This window comes from Pecten maximus, chromosome 1 (assembly GCF_902652985.1).
Source record: "Pecten maximus chromosome 1, xPecMax1.1, whole genome shotgun sequence".
In the NCBI taxonomy this organism is placed as follows: domain Eukaryota; kingdom Metazoa; phylum Mollusca; class Bivalvia; order Pectinida; family Pectinidae; genus Pecten; species Pecten maximus.
Window position 1 is genome coordinate 29,696,506 of NC_047015.1, and position 19,711 is coordinate 29,716,216.

General features: G+C 40.2%; 1 protein-coding gene across 4 annotated transcripts in view; it reads left to right on the forward strand.

The window, feature by feature from the left end:
* The window catches only part of LOC117329703 (FMRFamide receptor-like), a 76,589-nt gene extending 59,691 nt beyond the window's left edge, over positions 1-16,898 (forward strand). For all 4 annotated transcript variants that reach the window (XM_033887784.1, XM_033887803.1, XM_033887792.1 and 1 more), the window contains one exon: positions 12,159-16,898. In XM_033887784.1, the coding sequence (XP_033743675.1) occupies positions 12,248-13,405 (1,158 nt within the window). In that variant the 5' untranslated portion in view covers positions 12,159-12,247 and the 3' untranslated portion in view covers positions 13,406-16,898. The remainder of the gene's footprint in view (positions 1-12,158) is intronic.
* Positions 16,899-19,711: the final 2,813 nt, after the last annotated feature.

Here is a 19,711-nt window from a genome sequence, read left to right on the forward strand (position 1 = left end):
TGTAATGTGAAACTGAAACATTTTCTAAGCCTAATAAAAATATATCTTTAAAATCCATTTTAAAATCAAAGGCCTAAAATGATATTAATTTTGTTTTATTTCCCCATGCATTGCCCCTTCTAGTCAATGGAATCTTGATAAATTGTGCAATTCCACTCTCTGCCCAGAGGGCAATATGACTCTCCCACAGGTTCATGTTACTCTCTTACCCCCCACCCCAACACCACATACCCCACCCATCATCTGATTTTAGCCAGCATGGCCGCGAAGGACACACATACACTTACCTTGGTTGTGAATGTGGACCAAAGAAATGCTATAAGGCAACTGTTTCAAGAGCAAAATTGGGAATACTCAGAAGAAATTAATCAGGACAGCACAGTGATAAGTAATAGTATAGAAAGTTCAGGATTTTCTATTCCCCAGGATGACGAGTTGGATGAATGTCGGTATTGTTTATGTAGACCTTGTATTACAAATGAGAAAAACAAACAGCAATGGTGGGAATTAACAGCAAATCCAAAACACAAGAAAAATAATGTTCGCAGGAAAGAAATTTACAAACGATTTTGGACAATGTTATATCACAGAGGAGCCTGGGGAGATCCCCGATATCAGGAAAAGAAGAGGCAGGCATTGGGGATTAATGCAAGGGAAGGTGAACCTGTGTGGCATAGGCGGGATATAATGCCAGATTGTGTTATCAAACTGGTCAGATTCTGGTTTCCAAATCCTGATGATATGGAATATTTGGGTCATTGTTGGGAATAAGTTATCTTTTATTTGTGTACAAGGGAAGTGCCATGTCTTGTTATATATGACTCTGCTAATTGGATTAATGTAAATTCCTGTATGTGTGCATATGGGATCTTATTTCTGGACCTTGCCGCCAAAATGTTGATAAGGTAGGAAAATGTGTTTACTCAGCATGCGTAGCTAGGGCCTTAGCAACAACACAACTTCCGGTAATTACATCCGGTAGGCAAACTGGCAAATTCAAATTTGATTGACAGTTTGCAAATTGAATCAGAAAAACAAATTTAATCAGAAAACAAACAAATTAGATTTTCTTGCATAACATGGTATACATATTCAGATTCCTCACAAAAAAATATGTTACCATAACAAAATCTATGTCAGATAAGTTTTTGTTAAACATGATTTTGAGGAAATTCTCTCTCTGAAGTGAAGGCTGCCAAAAATTTGTATAACCCTCCATTTTCCCAAGTTGTCTCCCTTTTATACCCCGTCCCCGGCCTTTAACCTTGTCAATTAATACCAATGTCCCGCTCTCATCCATTGGCCCCTGGTCTTGTCAATGTCAGCCATTGCCCCGCTCTCTTCCGTTGGTCCTCAGCTATGACAGTGTTTACAACACTCTCCTTCAATGATCCCCAGCCCTCCTCATCTGCACCGATAGTGTGGCTACAAGGGGGCTGTCCGTGACTATACTATACTATACTATACTGGGGCAGAAAGTGACTACCGTTGGTCACACTTACAGTTAGGATGTAATGGGGCAATCCGTGACTAGACTTACTGCACAGTGGGACAGAGTGTGACTACCTTTGTCACACTTACGGTGAGACAGAGTGTGACTACCTTTGTCACACTTACGGTGGGACAGAGTGTGACTACTTTGGTCACACTTACAGTTAGGATGCGATGGGACAATCCGTGACTAGACTTACTGCACAGTGGGACAGAGTGTGACTACCTTTGTCACACTTACGGTTTGACAGAGTGTGACTACCCTGTCACTCGTGCCTGCTGAAGCTTGAGTTTACCAAAACAACCCCGGACATATCCGTCCCGTGTAGAAACCTTGTAGATACCAAAGCGTGTGGTGCGTTTTGGTAACAACCCGGTCAGAACCACGATTGAGTGACAGGGTAGTTTGTCATTCACTTCCAAATGGTGACATTTATTTTTCGGATTTGGAATAAGTCGATAATCTGGTTGATATGCGTTCATTGGTCGATAAGGGTGACTTTGAGTGATGACGCTGGTGTGCCAGCCGGCCAAACCCTTCCTACAATCTAACGTCAATACATCGCATGCAATAATTGAGTTTTGACGTCTGTTGAATGCTTTTTTCGGCTGAAAGAAAATTATTTTTGGCAGAGATGTCGAACTTCGTTAAACATGTATGCTTGTGACATATGCCAATGTAGCGTTTTGATTTTACTGATGATTGAAAGAAACCGCAATATAGAAGCCTTTTGAACGGTATAGTAACTACCATAAAATATTGGATCCGGACAACTTCCACCCGCCTCCACTCTGTGGTTTTCTGGTAGTGCCTTGATTAGTCTGGCGCGCCCGGGATTATAAGGTGTAATCCGAAGGAGACTTTGGATTTCTGTTATCTGAATTAACTTTAAATTGAATTTATCTTCTATGATATGTAATTATCTTTTAAACTTAATACATTGTGTATGTTTGAATTTGAACATTTGCCAAACTGCATGTACAACTTTTTATGAGTTTATACTAGTTATTAGACTCTGAGTATGGCAGGCTCAGAATTTCATTCAGGCTTTTCTGGAAGCAATTATCTGCGCTCCGTGGCCTGTTAGAAGTCGTAAACTACTAACGTAATTGTGTACGTTTCTTTTGGCGGAGCAGGTACCAACTCCAGGTGGATTGGCTAAACACGAGGCCGTCTGTCTTCAGCTGTATATCAACGAAAATCATATGAAACACATCAACATAGGCTTATACGAGAATATAAATGTCGGACGATATCATAACTGAGACGAATACATATTGTTTCTTATAGCATCGCTCTATCGTAATAATGGACGGTACAGAGAAACGCTACCATACAATATACCAATAGGGGTTGACACATGTCAGTACTACAAAACTGGACGGTTCAGAGAAACGCTACCATACAAATTATACCAATAGGGGTTGACACATATCAGTACTATAATACTGGACGGCGCAGAGAAACGCTACCATGCATTATACCAATAGGGGTCGACACATATCAGTACTATAATACTGGACGGTACAGAGAAACGCTACCATACAATGTACCAATAGGGGTTGACACATATCAGTACTATAATACTGGACGGTACAGAGAAACGCTACCATACAAATGTACCAATAGGGGTTGACACATATCAGTACTATAATACTAGACGGTACAGAGAAACGCTACCATACAATATACCAATAGGGGTTGACACATATCAGTACTATAATACTGAACGGTACAGAGGGAACACTGACTGAAGATAGCATAAGTTGATTTCATCACAACTTTTCGTTAAACAACTTACTGCATACTGTGTTGGTAATAGTGTGACAATGAGGTCATTTCTCCGGCTTTCTGTGTTTTCAACGATTACTATGCACAGAATGTAGGTTTATTGTCGATGCTCTGTTTTGAGTTTGAGGATTGATTTATGTCAGGGGATATATATTTTTTTCAAGTAGATTGTCATGAATGGTACCGGAGAGTTACAAGTGTGTGACAGATTTTAAACCGTTTCTGTCCTGATCAATTTTTTTTCATTGTTTCCTATCAACAGATATGGTCATTAATTTAAGGACGGCTATCTTTATAAGGTTGTTTGTTTGTTTCAAATTCATTTGGTCAGATGACATGAGAAACACCACAATTATAGCTAAATCTATAGGGAGCAATATGTAACCAATATGGTACATGCGCCAAGTGTACAAATCCTATGACGTGAACCAATCGTCTTGTGTTTTTGTAAATATAAACTGAAGCTATTCAATGAGCACATACCCATATAAGCAAAACAGAAATCTTGACGTTAATCCAGTTATGTAAAAGGGTGTTATTGTACATCCGTACAGTTATATGATTGGGTGTTATTGTACATCCGTGCAGTTATGTGATTGGGTGTACATCCGTACAGTTATGTGATTGGGTGTTATTGTACATCCGTGCAGTTATATGATTGGGCGTTATTGTACATCCGTACAGTTATGTGATTGGGTGTTATTGTACAACCGTACAGTTATGTGATTGGGTGTTATTGTACATCCGTACAGTTATGTGATTGGGTGTTATTGTACATCCGTACAGTTATATGATTGGGTGTTATCGTACATCCGTACAGTTATATGATTGGGTGTTATTGTACAACCGTACAGTTATGTGATTGGGTGTTATTGTACATCCGTACAGTTATATGATTGGGTGTTATTGTACATCCGTACAGTTATATGATTGGGTGTTATCGTACATCCGTGCAGTTATGTGATTGGGTGTACATCCGTACAGTTATGTGATTGGGTGTTATTGTACATCCGTGCAGTTATATGATTGGGTGTTATTGTACATCCGTACAGTTATATGATTGGGTGTTATTGTACAACCGTACAGTTATATGATTGGGTGTTATTGTACATCCGTACAGTTATATGATTGGGTGTTATTGTACAACCGTACAGTTATATGATTGGGTGTTATTGTACATCCGTACAGTTATATGATTGGGTGTTATTGTACAACCGTACAGTTATATGATTGGGTGTTATTGTACATCCGTACAGTTATATGATTGGGTGTTATTGTACATCCGTACAGTTATATGATTGGGTGTTATTGTACATCCGTACAGTTATATGATTGGGTGTTATTGTACAACCGTACAGTTATGTGATTGGGTGTTATTGTACATCCGTACAGTTATATGATTGGGTGTTATCGTACATCCGTGCAGTTATGTGATTGGGTGTACATCCGTACAGTTATGTGATTGGGTGTTATTGTACATCCGTGCAGTTATATGATTGGGCGTTATTGTACATCCGTACAGTTATGTGATTGGGTGTTATTGTACATCCGTACAGTTATATGTATGTGATTGGGTGTTATTGTACAACCGTACAGTTATGTGATTGGGTGTTATTGTACATCCGTACAGTTATATGATTGGGTGTTATTGTACATCCGTACAGTTATGTGATTGGGTGTTATTGTACATCCGTACAGTTATGTGATTGGGTGTACATCCGTACAGTTTTGTGATTGGGTGTTATTGTACATCCGTACAGTTATGTGATTGGGTGTACATCCGTACAGTTTTGTGATTGGGTGTTATTGTACATCCGTACAGTTATATGATTGGGTGTTATTGTACATCCGTACAGTTATGTGATTGGGTGTACATCCGTACAGTTATGTGATTGGGTGTTATTGTACATCCGCACAGTTATGTGATTGGGTGTTATTGTACAACCGTACAGTTATATGATTGGGTGTTATTGTACATCCGTACAGTTATGTGATTGGGTATTGTTGTACATCCGTACAGTTATGTGATTGGGTGTTATTGTACATCCGTACAGTTATGTGATTGGGTGTTATTGTACATCCGTACAGTTATGTGATTGGGTGTTATTGTACATCCGTACAGTTATGTGATTGGGGGTACCTACGAACAGTTATCCTGACTGAGCCCGTCTCATTACTCAACGGACAATGGCTGGTTGTCTGTGTAATCTCATTCAGTGTGCATTAGAGAAGTTTAAAATCGTTATTGTGCACGGCAATTTCACATTCCATAGACATAAAATGATAGTGTATAATGACCTGCCTCAGATAGAGGTTTCTTACTGTCATTTGGAGAGCAGGTGCCTTGCTGGCACGGCAAAGGAAGCCACTCGGCTATATCGGCCTGCTGTTTTCTACAGACAAATATAGATTTACAGTTTTGGCCTCCACGGACTGTGTAAATGGCTTTCTGGTTGTGCAGTGAAATTTGATTTTAATGGTGATCGTTAACTCGACATTGCAAACTGTAGCAGAATGATAAGAATCGTGGGATGATACGTGAAAAGTGCCATGCCGCCAGGGTACCCCCTCTAAAGACGGGTGGGGGTCAGGACGGGGTGAAGCTGGCACTGACACAAACCAGGTTTAGGGTCAGGAAATGGTGTCGGGAGGGGAGAGGAAGGGTGGCATTGACATAAGCCATATAGCATTAACATTTCTATTTTAAAAATGTTATCGGAGATTTGCTGGCCGATTCGTACATGAATGCTGGTCATCCCTGTTAGGTGTTTAAAGTGTTCTCCCATATTTCAGAAACATTCCCACTCGCAAACAATTACATCAGAAGTTGTGGAAATGGAATCTTACCCTAAAAATTCGAATCCGGATGTGTGTTTCCGGATATTTGGGTCTCCGAACGTGTGGGTTTCGCTTCAGGAATTGGACGGGAAGTGTTAGAATGTATTGGGGTTCAATGATTAAAGTTCAAGTCCCCAGTGACGATTCGATCAGGGATATGTGGGTTGTACGTGAGGAATATTATGATTAAAAGTCCGCGAACGAAACCGCTCCAATATTAAGAATATAAGGTGTGTTGCTCATATTAGAACTAATGCAGTCTATGTTATTCCTTCTATATGCAGCCTTAGTAAAACTATTTGAATACATTTAATGAACACTACTGACAAAACCTATTTTATCTGACATATTAGCGAATACCCTATTTTTAGACTTTCGGGAGAGGACTCCTGTGGGGACCCTGGGTAATGTTTAGAGATACACCACGATAGCAGGACATCGTGTAGGGATTCCAGATGAACATGTGATACGTCACTTTCCCAATCAGATACAAAACAAACCAGCGAAACGTTTCTAGATCCGTCCGATATCTTCAGTATACTTAAAGAGTATGGCGATTTGTGGTGCGTTGAGTGCACGTGAGTCAATGTCTTTTTAATTCATAGAAACCAAGTGACAGGTACAATCTGGAGTTACGTGTAGTTTTGCTTTCTATAATATGACAATCAGGTCGTGTTTAGTCGTATGCAAAGGCTATTTTGTTATGTATCTACGTGAAATACAGCGCCATTAGACATGCATGCCTTAAGGATATGACCTGAAATGGCCGTATTACCTTATTACCTAAACAGTATATAGTTACTAGTATACTGTGTGGGCGGAATGAGACGATGATATTCTGTATAACATGCGATGTGACCAAATACATTTTCTAAATCTATCCTACACACTTTTAAGATCTACGAAAGACACCAGTTAACTTTGTCTATGTCTACAAAAGACAAACTTTATCTATGTCTACACAAGACAAACTCTGTCTATGTCTACACAAGACAAACTCTATCTATGTCTACACAAGACAAACTTTATATATGTCTACACAAGACAAAATTTATCTATGTCTACACAAGACAAACTTTATCTATGTCTACACAAGACAAACTTTATCTATGTCTACACAGGACAAACTTTATCTATGTCTACACAAGACAATCTTTATCTATGTCTACACAAGACAAACTTTATCTATGTCTACACAAGATAAACTTTATCTATGTCTACACAAGACAACCTTTATCTATGTCTACACAAGACAAACTTTATCTATGTCTACACAAGATAAACTTTATCTATGTCTACACAAGACAAACTTTATCTATGTCTACACAAGACAAACTCTGTCTATGTCTACACAAGACAAACTCTATCTATGTCTACACAAGACAAACTTTATCTATGTCTACACAAGACAAACTTTATCTATGTCTACACAAGACAATCTTTATCTATGTCTACATAAGACAAACTTTATCTATGTCTACACAAGACACAAGTATAATTTGTCACTGCCTACAAGACACAAATGTACCGGTTCACTTTGTCCCTCTCTACAAAGGTCACCTGTTCACATTGTTCCTGTCTACCAAAATCACTAGAAAATTTTGTCGACAAAACTGGCGGAAAAGACAGAAGTAAAATTTGTCCCTGTCTACAGAAGAAACAATTATATTCTCTCCCCATCTAAGACACGAGTATACTCTGTCCCCATCTATAAAAGGCACGAGTATACTTTGTCCCAATCAACAAAAGCGACAAGTTCAAATTATGGCTGTCAACAAAAGACACTATTTAACTTTGGCTCTATTTAGAAAAGACACTAGTTCACCTTTGGTCCCCATCTACAGAATAGACACCAGCTTACTTTGTCCTGTCACAAAAGGCAACATATTAACTTTGTTCCTGTCAGCAAAATAAAACAGTTCATTTTGTTGCCGTCTGCAAAAGGCACATGTATACTTTGCCCAGTTGCCAATGTCGCTACAGATACCAGATGTCTATGTCACTACAGATACCAGATGTTTATGTCACTACATATACAAATTGTCTTTGTCACTATCGATACAAGATGTCTATGTCACTACAGATACCAGATGTCTATGTCACTACAGATACCAGATGTCTTCGTCACTATCGATACAAGATGTCTATGTCACTACAGATACCAGATGTCTATGTCACTACAGATACCAGATGTCTTCGTCACTATCGATACAAGATGTCTATGTCACTACAGATACCAGATGTCTATGTCACTACAGATACAAATTCTCTTTGTCGACACCGATACAAGTTGTCTTTGTCACTACAGATACCAGATGTCTATGTCACTACAGATACCAGATGTCTATGTCACTACAGATACAAGTTGTCTTTGTCACTACAGATACCAGATGTCTATGTCACTACAGATACAAATTGTCTTTGTCACTACAGATACAAGTTGTCTTTGTCACTACAGATACCAGATGTCTATGTCACTACAGATACAAATTGTCTTTGTCACTACAGATACAAGTTGTCTTTGTCACTACAGATACCAGATGTCTATGTCACTATCGATACCAGATGTCCATGTCACTACATATACAAGTTGTCTTTGTCACTACAGATACAAGTTGTCTTTGTCACTACAGATACCAGATGTCTTTGTCACTACAGATACCAGATGTCTATGTCACTACAGATACAAGTTGTCTTTGTCACTACAGATACAAATTGTCTTTGTCACTATCGATACAAGATGTCTATGTCACTACAGATACCAGATGTCCATGTCACTACAGATACAAGTTGTCTTTGTAAATGTCTATGAGAGATGTTGCTGCCACCACCGATATAAGTTCACTTTGTAAATGTCTATGAGAGATGTTGCTGCCACCACCGACAAAAGTTCACTTTGTAAATGTCTATGAGAGATGTTGCTGCCACCACCGACAAAAGTTCACTTTGTAAATGTCTATGAGAGATGTTGCTGCCACCACCGACAAAAGTTCACTTTGTAAATGTCTATGAGAGATGTTGCTGCCACCACCGATATAAGTTCACTTTGTAAATGTCTATGAGAGATGTTGCTGCCACCACCGACAAAAGTTCACTTTGTAAATGTCTATGAGAGATGTTGCTGCCACCACCGACAAAAGTTCACTTTGTAAATTCTATGAGAGATGTTGCTGCCACCACCGATATAAGTTCACTTTGTAAATGTCTATGAGAGATGTTGCTGCCACCACCGACAAAAGTTCACTTTGTAAATGTCTATGAGAGATGTTGCTGCCACCACAGATATAAGTTCACTTTGTCCAAGTTATCAGAGATGTCTAGGTCACCATGGATACAATTTCACTTTGTCCATGTTATCAGAGATGTCTCTGTCACCTCCGAAACAAACTCACTTTTTCCATATCTACCAGAGATGTATCTACCACTTCCGAAACAAGTTTACCGTGTCCGTTGATAACTCAATATATACAGGGTATGTTTAATGCACCTTTCCCATTACTGGTTGCATTAATTCTCTCACTTTGTATCCGTCATGGGTAGAGATATCCTGCTTCTGTCCATACATGTCTACCTCGGACTGAGCCTGTCTACAGTTTTGTCCTTGGCTACCACGTTTATGCTGCCCTACAGGTAGGGCGTACGAATTGTACTTGCTGCCTCCATTGCATGATCGTAAGAGGCGACTAAATTTGAGATATTGTCTTTTCTCCTTTTCCTAATGTCTACCTTTACACTGCCTCAATTAATTTCGCATTTAGTTGAGCATTCGTCCTTGTTAGGAAGGCGTTTGGCTCTGTCACCTGGCCGAGATATTCCAGAGTCTATAAAATGGTACTTTCCACTCCTGTTTAACGCTCAGCATTTAAGGGGTTTGACGACTGGTGACCGATTGGAATTGTCCTGCCGTATGTCTTCAGCAATACACTTCAGTGAGATCGCACTATCGAGTCGGCATTAGTTCCGAGCTACCGTAAGGAGACTAAGTTAGCACACAGGGGAGGCCCTCCTTAAATGACCTTAGCTGTTGGTAGGACGTTAAACCACACTCAACTAAACCAACCCAAAACCAAACAAACCATGGGTAGAATAAGGTAAGACACACTAATTTTGTTCGGATTACCACCATTAGATATTTTACTCTGGGTTTTACTGATCATTGGAGATAGCATACACTCTCCTTAAATATGTACTCATTCAGACCTGAACAGTTCCTTTTACTGTAGATTGTAGGTTGGTTATCACGTAACTTGATTTGGCCTCAATTTCTGTAAGAAATCAACAAAATCATCAATATTTTATGAAGCTGCTGTTTTTGGTGTGTTCATTGTAATTACATTATAACAAGTGCCGTCACTGTTATTTGAGTTTCAGTTAACCGTAACTTTGAGAACTGACCAACGGTTTTTGTATCCTCGGGCTGTTGTTGGACCAGCGATAGGTGGCCCAGCAATAATGCCTGTCCACACTATAGGCCATCAATAGGACCAGCTATGTCGGCTAATAATACTCAATTAAAATATTGACAATGTAGAAATATATAAGAAAAAAATCTTGAAGCACTCTAGGAATCGTCACCTTCCGCTACCAACAGTTTATTTAAGGTCAGGCAAGGTCGGACCTGAGAGCCAGTGGACAGGAATGGAGCCTTTATGACGCCCAGTCCTGTAAACAGCGCGTGCGGCACGCCGATATGTACGAGTATAGCAACTGATCGTCTTAGAATAAATCAGAACGCATCAAGACTTTACATGTCGGCCAATTTTGATGAAACGCATTCCATACATATTGGACTGGGTTACTCAACCATTTGGTTTGGAAAGTTTGCATATGAAATTGCACTCAGATAGCCGATTCTTAATTGGGGTTTTCAAGGGTCATTAGGGAAATAATTAATTGAGTGTTCATCTCTCTAAGGTAGCTATGTAAAAACATGTAGAGTTTTAGTGGCTCGGCCAGTAAAATCCTCCTACAAAACATGTAGAGTTTTAGTGGCTCGGCCAGTAAAATCCTCCTACAAAACAACTGTCTACATTACATTATATGTCGATTTTAGGGAACAGATGCTGCCTTTCGCCGACTTCCTTGTCTATCTAATATAGAAGCCAGAGTCGGCTGAGTAGCGTTCCGGATGGTCTGTCTCCCGTTATTGATGCGGAGGTAGTTACTATGATGGCTAACCAGATTTGTGGGGACTATACAATTCAATCGTTCTGACACCAATAGCGTTGATCTAGTTTACACTGGCCGTCATAATATTGTGTATTGGATTAGGACTACATCTGCTTCGTTTGGTCCATCACACTTTCACCTGATGTGGTGTAGTCTAGTGAAGATTCCAACTTGTTTTATATAATAGACAAACTAATCAGTTATATCTCGTTTGGCCATGCGCTGTATGTGGCTAAGTTTTTATCAGATAAGGACATATTTACTTATAGGCCATTGAACTACTTAATTTTTCCACGCGAGATTTTGTCAGTTGTTTAGGGACATCGGGTGTGCTACTTAAGCAGGTACACTGTAGGTGCTAGCCGTGTGTATACCAGGTACGCTGGCTGTATATTTGATGTAGACATTACCCCGTCCAGGTGGCAAACTGAACGCTGCGGCCCAGTTGCTTGACCACTGCGCTGTACCCACCGACTTCCGATTAAATACGTTTAATCACGACTGGGCGATACAATTTTAAACTTATTTCGGTAAGGCACATGTAGGTAAGTGCGGAGTAATGTCTAAAAAAGGTGCCCAGCGGTGTAGGTATAGTGTGAAAGATGAGAGTCCGGGCGCGGTGATCACTTACGAAACAACGGGAGGTAATCACTCACCGGCGGGTCCGAACGATTAACTGGCAGATTGATGCCGTCAGAGCTTCTGGTAACATACAAATTGTACCTTCACCTCCAGTGGCGATAGACGTTTTCAGACGAGTGGCGTCGCCACAATGCCGCGTATATCGTTATGTTTGTTTGATATTCTGCGCCATGTAATTAATTGATTGCATATACACAACCTTTTAAACGTCTTCTTATATTTTCAGACAATCGCCTGCATGGACACCAGCCTTGATAATCTCAAAACTCGACCTATCACCAGTCAGTAAATTCCGGTGTGTGGCACAGCTTGATCATGGGTGTGAGTGAAACGAACTTCGCATTAAACTTGTCCTATGGAGGCAAATACATTCAGGACACGGGCAATAGTACGGATCAGCTGGACGCTTTCTACATGCAATACATGTGTAATGGCATCGCTCTTCCCATCATCTCGGTATTGGGCGTTATCGGAAACATCCTCACCATGATGGTACTTTGGCGTAAGGAGATGCAGTCCACTACCATTTTGTTCTTGTGCGCGCTTGTTGTGACAGATACCGGTATCATTATCGTAGCCTGTGTGGCTCTCACTCCCTACTCAATCTCGTTGTTCCATCCCGAACTGTGGTATTACAAAGACGTCATTTATCCGAACCTCTACACGGGCGTCTTCTTCCTCATCATGAGTATCCAGCAATGCAATGTCTGGATCACGGTGTCTGTGTCGGTAGAACGCTACATCGCCATTTGTCACCCGTTCCGCGCTCAAAAGATCTGCACGCGCAAAAAGACTTACATCACCCTTATTGTCATTACCGTCACTTCTATTGCCTACAACATTCCACGACTGTTCGCCACCATGGCCCAAAAGCCCTGTCCGGACCCAGGACCCGAGGTGCCAGCCGGCCATGAATGTTTTCTGCTTGTTACAACGGCGTTCGGCGAAAACTTCTTTTATACTAAAGTGTACTCAGTGTGGATGTACGCCAGTATCATCTACATCATCCCTCTCAGTGTGTTAACAGTGCTTAACATTCTTATCATCATGGAACTCATGCGCATGCGTGCACGACGAGCTGGAATGAACATTCAGGACGACCAGGAAGCCAACCTCAGTCTCGTTTTGGTTCTGATTGTTGTTGTATTTATTTTGTGCCAAACACCGGGTTTGTTCGCCCAGTTTGACTTTTTGTTTAATAACGTTATGATGATCAAGTGGCTGGCTGTGAGTAACATCCTTTTTGTAGCTAATTCGTCTGTGAACTTTTTAATTTATACTCTTGTTGGTCAAAAGTTCCGCAGAGTTTTATTGGGGGTTCTCAAGAACGTGTTCGGGAGGAAAATCCTGTCGGACGTTTCTCGGAACTCATCTAGACAGTCGAATGGCCTAGAGCTTAACCATAGACAGTATGCCCCCGTTAACTCTGAGACACATGTGGAACATTTGGAGAAAGTCCGACTTAACGACTGACACGTGACAAATGATACATACAACCAGCAATAGATATTGATTACGGTGTGATGTGTCCAATATGTCAATTGTCTACCGTCTCTAAGGCAAAAGTTCCGGACAACTGGAGAATGTGTCAATTGTCTACCGTCTCTAAGGCAAAAGTTCCGGATATCGGGAGAATGTGTCAATTGTCTACCGTCTCTAAGGCAAAAGTTCCGGGTATCGGGAGGTTAGAACTGTTACTGGACAGCTGGTTCGGAGTGTGTTTCGTCTAGTTGACAAGTCGCACGTAAATGTATATAGCGAGGATTTGGCCGGTGATTTCTCCTCTGGTGACGCTATAGTCTCCATACAGGATTTAGATTTCTGTACGTCCCGTCGAGACAGTCCAAGTCCATCCCGGGACATGTTGTAATCGTGATTGTCCCTACGGGGAAATGACATGATTCATTTCAGGAAATGTAAGAAACATCCAAGTCAATAATTGATCGGTGGGCGTGCCGAAGTTCAGAGACGTACACAAAGATATACGGACTATATGACCCATTCTAGACAGATTTTATTTATTATTGAGTTTAGAAATATATCAAAAATATATTAATTTGTTAGTGACAGTTAATGAGATATTTCATTGTGATAATATATGTGTTATTAAGACGATTATATGTATAGATGGCCTATATCTGTGTAGTTACATTCCGTCGGTATAGGGGCGGCGCGCATGTTGTATCTGGGTGACGGTGAGACACTCTGACGGTGGTGACTAGGACATCCCCTACATGGTCACCCGACACATTCAGAAAGCTTTAAAACACGCTGTAATATTCTGGTTGTTAATTATCTATTAAGATACTAGTTGTGTTAACAGATTAAGATGTTTTCTCTATAATACCTGGATATACAATACATACAAATGTACGAAGGTGACGTTCGATTTCCAATATGCGCTCTGAAGAAGGATTGTTTTGACCGGGCACATTAAAGATAGGCTATTTCGATAAGTTTATCTTGAAATATTTAGTTTTGACCAGGTTATCTAAATAATATGTTATTTTGACTAAATACTGAAAGGACAGGTCATTTTTACCGTATAAGAGTACAGTAGGTCATTGTGGCTATGAAATCTGACCAAAGGTCATTTTGACCAGGAACTCAGATACTGGTCATTACACATTCTTGAGTATAAATCAATTTCGACCAGGTGACCATGGGAAGACAGGTCATTCAGTCAGGTTAACTCAGGATAAATCATTTCACTAATTCAAAATAAGCATGCACCCGGCAATAATTATTACAGTTTTTGGAGAAATAAACACTCTGGTCCGTTACCGAATCATTGAAGTTACAACATATTTGAAAAGTCTAATGGTAAGCTGACAAGTGAGATCAACGGATTATAATATACCTTTTTTTGTCTGGCCATTTCGGGGATCTGAGTTTCTGAGGACCGAGGCAAACAACCCTTCTTGGGGTAGGGGGTCTAATGACAACCACACACATGTAGAATTCTAGTAAGGACGAGCTGTTACTGTAATTCTAGATTCCTTGTCAATCGGTAAATATCTCATTATGATCGTTATTTCAAACAATTATATAAAAAAAACTGTGGTACACAGTAACACAGTAAGTGAACATGCCTTTTCACGTCCGATTAAGGAATCGAACATCGGCCGTCTCGGTGAAAGGCGAGCCCGCTATTCAGTGAGCCACCAGACAGTCCGGTTTATAAATTAGACATATTTCACAAATTCCACGTACATTCGTTAACTTTGTTAATTACCTGTCATGACCATTGGTAATAATATCTATCAATCGCCCGTCATGTCTACTACGTGTCATTGGATCATACACATTGATGACTTGGGTACAGTACCCGTGCAGACAATGATTGTTCGTAACTTGTCAACATCAATGTAAAATATATTTCGGTCACGTATTCAAAATATCCATCATCCCTATATCCTTTATCTGTGTGTGAAATACCCATCATACTTGTCGGTATGTGTGTGAAATACCCATCATACTCGTTGATATGTGTGTGAAATACCCTATCATACTTGTCGGTATGTGTGTGAAATACCCATCATACTTGTCGGTATGTGTGTGAAATACCCATCATACTCGTTGATATGTGTGTGAAATATCCATCATACTTTTCAGTGAAATACCCATCATACCTGTATAATGTATTTGAAATAAGGGCATGTCATCCCTGTGGATATCACGTCAGGTAATATGCAGATTACATTGTGTTAGCATCATACATGAAACATTATACATATATGCATGTAGTTGTCTGGTCAAACCCGTCGTTAGGTATACATGTAGACTATACCTGATATTAATATATATATATATATATACCTGTCATTATGTATGTAGACTACCTGTGATAAAGTCGGTATGTACCTATATGCCGGTGAGTGTACTAGGAGAGAGCAGGATTGTTGAGCCTATATTCAAAATGTTACATCGTTACCGTGACCTCAGCTGGGTCACACATAGTAGGTGTGTTTTATCATCGTTGTTTATCAAGTATCTGTGATAGATTGTGTATCTAGTAGTAAAGTAAACAAGCGAGTGAGTGAGGGGTGCGAGTCTATACTTAGTCATTTCCAAAACTTAGAGCGGCCGGTCGATATAAAGGGAGATAACTCCCGTTCCTTCATGGACCAGCTGTAACCGATCTGTGCGTGTCCGCTACATTTAACATCCTTATCTTAGAACTGCATCTTCTATATTTTATGCACTGTAATTGTAGCTTTGTCTGAGGTATATATCTATCATCTGCTATAACTACAGTGGCTGACAGAGGTATTGATAAGGCTCAATAATACGACAAATGACATAATTTATTGGTTAATCTTTTTCGAATCACATTCATGCAATGTAACATTCTAAAGTTTTAAACCTGAATTAGGTTGTATCTGGACTTTATCCGCTTCATCGTAAGAATTGCGATCAGTAATCGGATAGCTCGGGCGGTAGCATTGACGTGCAAGCTAATTACCTCCCCGTCGAAAGCTTCCATAACGGTCGTCTGCAGATCGAGTGACGTCAGATAAGACCCGCGCATGAGTACAGCACTCGGATCAGTGCGGCTATCGTCCCCATTTATTGAAAGTTTCAGATCGCTGGTCGTATTGTCTTACATGTGGTAATGAAAGCGGATGTAGAAATGATAAGATGTCAGTTGGACGATTAATGGAGAGGAGATATTGTCTGGTCAACAACACGTATACCTCCACCCAACCGCATTTAATAAGTACATTATAAACACATAAAGTGACGTTCTCACGTGACGTCAGTACCATTATAAATAAAACTTAAGCATCCCGAAAAAGATAATTGTATATAATTCTAGTACCAGCGTACATGGAAACAGCATTACTAGGTCTGGTGTGTACGGATAGCCACAGGCATCTCGTCCTGCTGTAACTGTAATTCGACTTGTCACATATATGCAAAAGTGCTATTTTTATATAAATAAAGACGAACAGGTCTGACTGTATCCTGGTGTCCTTGTATTTTATTGACATTCGTGGCGTGTGCCTCATATAACATGCACACTTTTAATGCATATCTTCTAAATTCTGTGAAATATAAAACAGGTTTGATATATTGTATATGCACATACTGTACATTTGCTACAACGTGGACATTCCTTATACATGTAACCACAACTTGTTCTAAATACAGGTTGTGATTTACGTCATCTGAAAGATTAAATCGACAAAATTTAATTCTATAGGAATGTAGCATATATGCATGTAACGCTTTCTACAGGATAATAACAAATAAGTAACATTCTCTATTAGATAGTGATACGTTTAGTCACGCCCTCTACAGGATAGTAACAAATAAGTAACATTCTCTATTGGGTAGTGATACGTTTAGTCACACCCTCTACAGGATAGTAACATAAGTAAAAAATCACACCCTCTATAGGCTAGTAACAAATAGATTATGTTCTTTAGGATAGTAACATAAGTACAAAATAACATTACTACAAAGTAGCATTCTATACGGTAGTAACACATTAGTTATATTGTCTATAAGATAGTAACATCACTACAAAGTAACATTCTAAGTTGATTAGTAACACATGATTCATATTGTCTATAAGATAGTAACATCACTACAAAGTAACATTCAATATATGGAAGTAACACATTATTTATAACGTCTATAAGATAGTAACAAAACTATAAAGTAACATTATAGGGTAGTAATACACAAGACATATCTTCTATAAGATAGTAACATAACTACAAAGTGCCATAGGGCAGTAATAAATGTACATATGTTATATCTTCTATCAAATAGTTGCATCAGTACAAAGTAACATTCTCTATAGGATAGAATCACATATTAGTCTTACATGTATCTTCTATAAGATAACACATCATATGTTATTTTGAAACATAGACTCTGCATACGTAAGAATATAAAGCAGCTTCCCACCCCGAACCCGAACCCCCCCCCCCTCCCCCCCCCCCTTCCCCCACCCCCGTACAAACCGACAGTATCAGACATCCCCTTATAGTGATATATACCGAGGATATCGGACAGCTCCTCCTCCTAATCCGCCTCCCCTTCCCCTCATTCCTTCCTCCAAGACTGATATATAACGACATAATTCAGTCCCCCGTACAGTGATATATAACGACGTTAGTCAGTCCACCGTACAGTGATATATAACGACGTAAGTCAGTCCCCGTACAGTGATAAATAACGACATCAGTCAGTCCCCGTACAGTGATATACATATGTATAACGACATAAGTCAGTCCCCCGTACAGTGATATATAACGACGTAAGTCAGTCCCGTACAGTGATATATAACGACATAAGTCAGTCCCCCGTACAGTGATATATAACGACGGTATAAGTCAGTCCCCCGTACAGTGATATATAACGACGTAAGTCAGTCCCCGTACAGTGATATATAACGACGGTATAAGTCAGTCCCCGTACAGTGATATATAACGACGTGAGTGAGTCCCCCGTACAGTGATATATAACGACGTTAGTCAGTCCCCCCGTACAGTGATATATAACGACGTAAGTCAGTCCCCCGTACAGTGATATATAACGACGTAAGTCAGTCCCCCGTACAGTGATATATAACGACTGTATAAGTCTATCCCCCGTACAGTGATATATAACGACGGTATAAGTCAGTCCCCCGTACAGTGATATAACGACGGTATAAGTCCGTCCCCTGTATCAGTGATATATAACGACGTAAGTCAGTCCCCCGTACAGTGATGTATAACGACGTTAGTCAGTCCCCCGTACAGTGATATATAATGACGTGAGTCAGTCCCCCGTACAGTGATATATAACGACGTAAGTCAGTCCCCCCGTACAGTGATATATAACGACGTAAGTCAGTCCCCCGTACAGTGATATATAACGAGAGGTATAAGTCAGTCCCCCGTCCAGTGATATATAACGACGTGAGTCAGTCACCCGTACAGTGATATATAACGACATTAGTCAGTCCCCCGTACAGTGATATATAACGACGTATGTCAGTCACCCGTAGAGTGACATATAACGACGGTATAAGTCAGTCCCCCATACAGTGATATATAACGACGTAAGTCCGTCCCCCGTACAGTGATATATAACGACATAAGTCAGTCCCCCGTACAGTGATATATAACGACTTGAGTCAGTCCCCCTTAGTGATATATAACGACTGTATTAGTCAGTCCCCCGTACAGTGATAATATATACGTAAGTCAGTCCCGCCCCCGTACAGTGATATATAACGAGGTAAGTCAGTCCCCCGTACAGTGAAATATAACGACGGTGATAGTCAAGTCCCCGTACAGTGAGAGTATAACGACCGTAAGTCAGTTCCCCCGCCTACAGTGATAGATAACGACGTAAGTCAGTTCCCTCGCTATCAGTGATATATAAACGACCTAAGTCAGTACTCAGTATAGTTGAATTATACGACAGACGTAGGTCCCGTCCCCCCGCTATCGTGATACTATAACGACGTAAGTCCAGTCTCCCCGACAGTGATATATAACGACGTACGCAGTCATCCCGCTACAGTCGATATATACCGACGTTAAGTCAGTCACTCCGCTACTAGTGATATATAACGAGGTAAGTCAGTCTCCCGTATAGTGATATATAACGACGTAAGTCAGTCCCCCGTACAGTGATATATAACGACGTAAGTCAGTCCCCCGTACAGTGATATATAACGACGTAAGTCAGTCCCCCGTACAGTGATATATAACGACGTAAGTCAGTCCCCCGTATCGTGATATATAACGACGTAAGTCAGTCCCCCGTACAGTG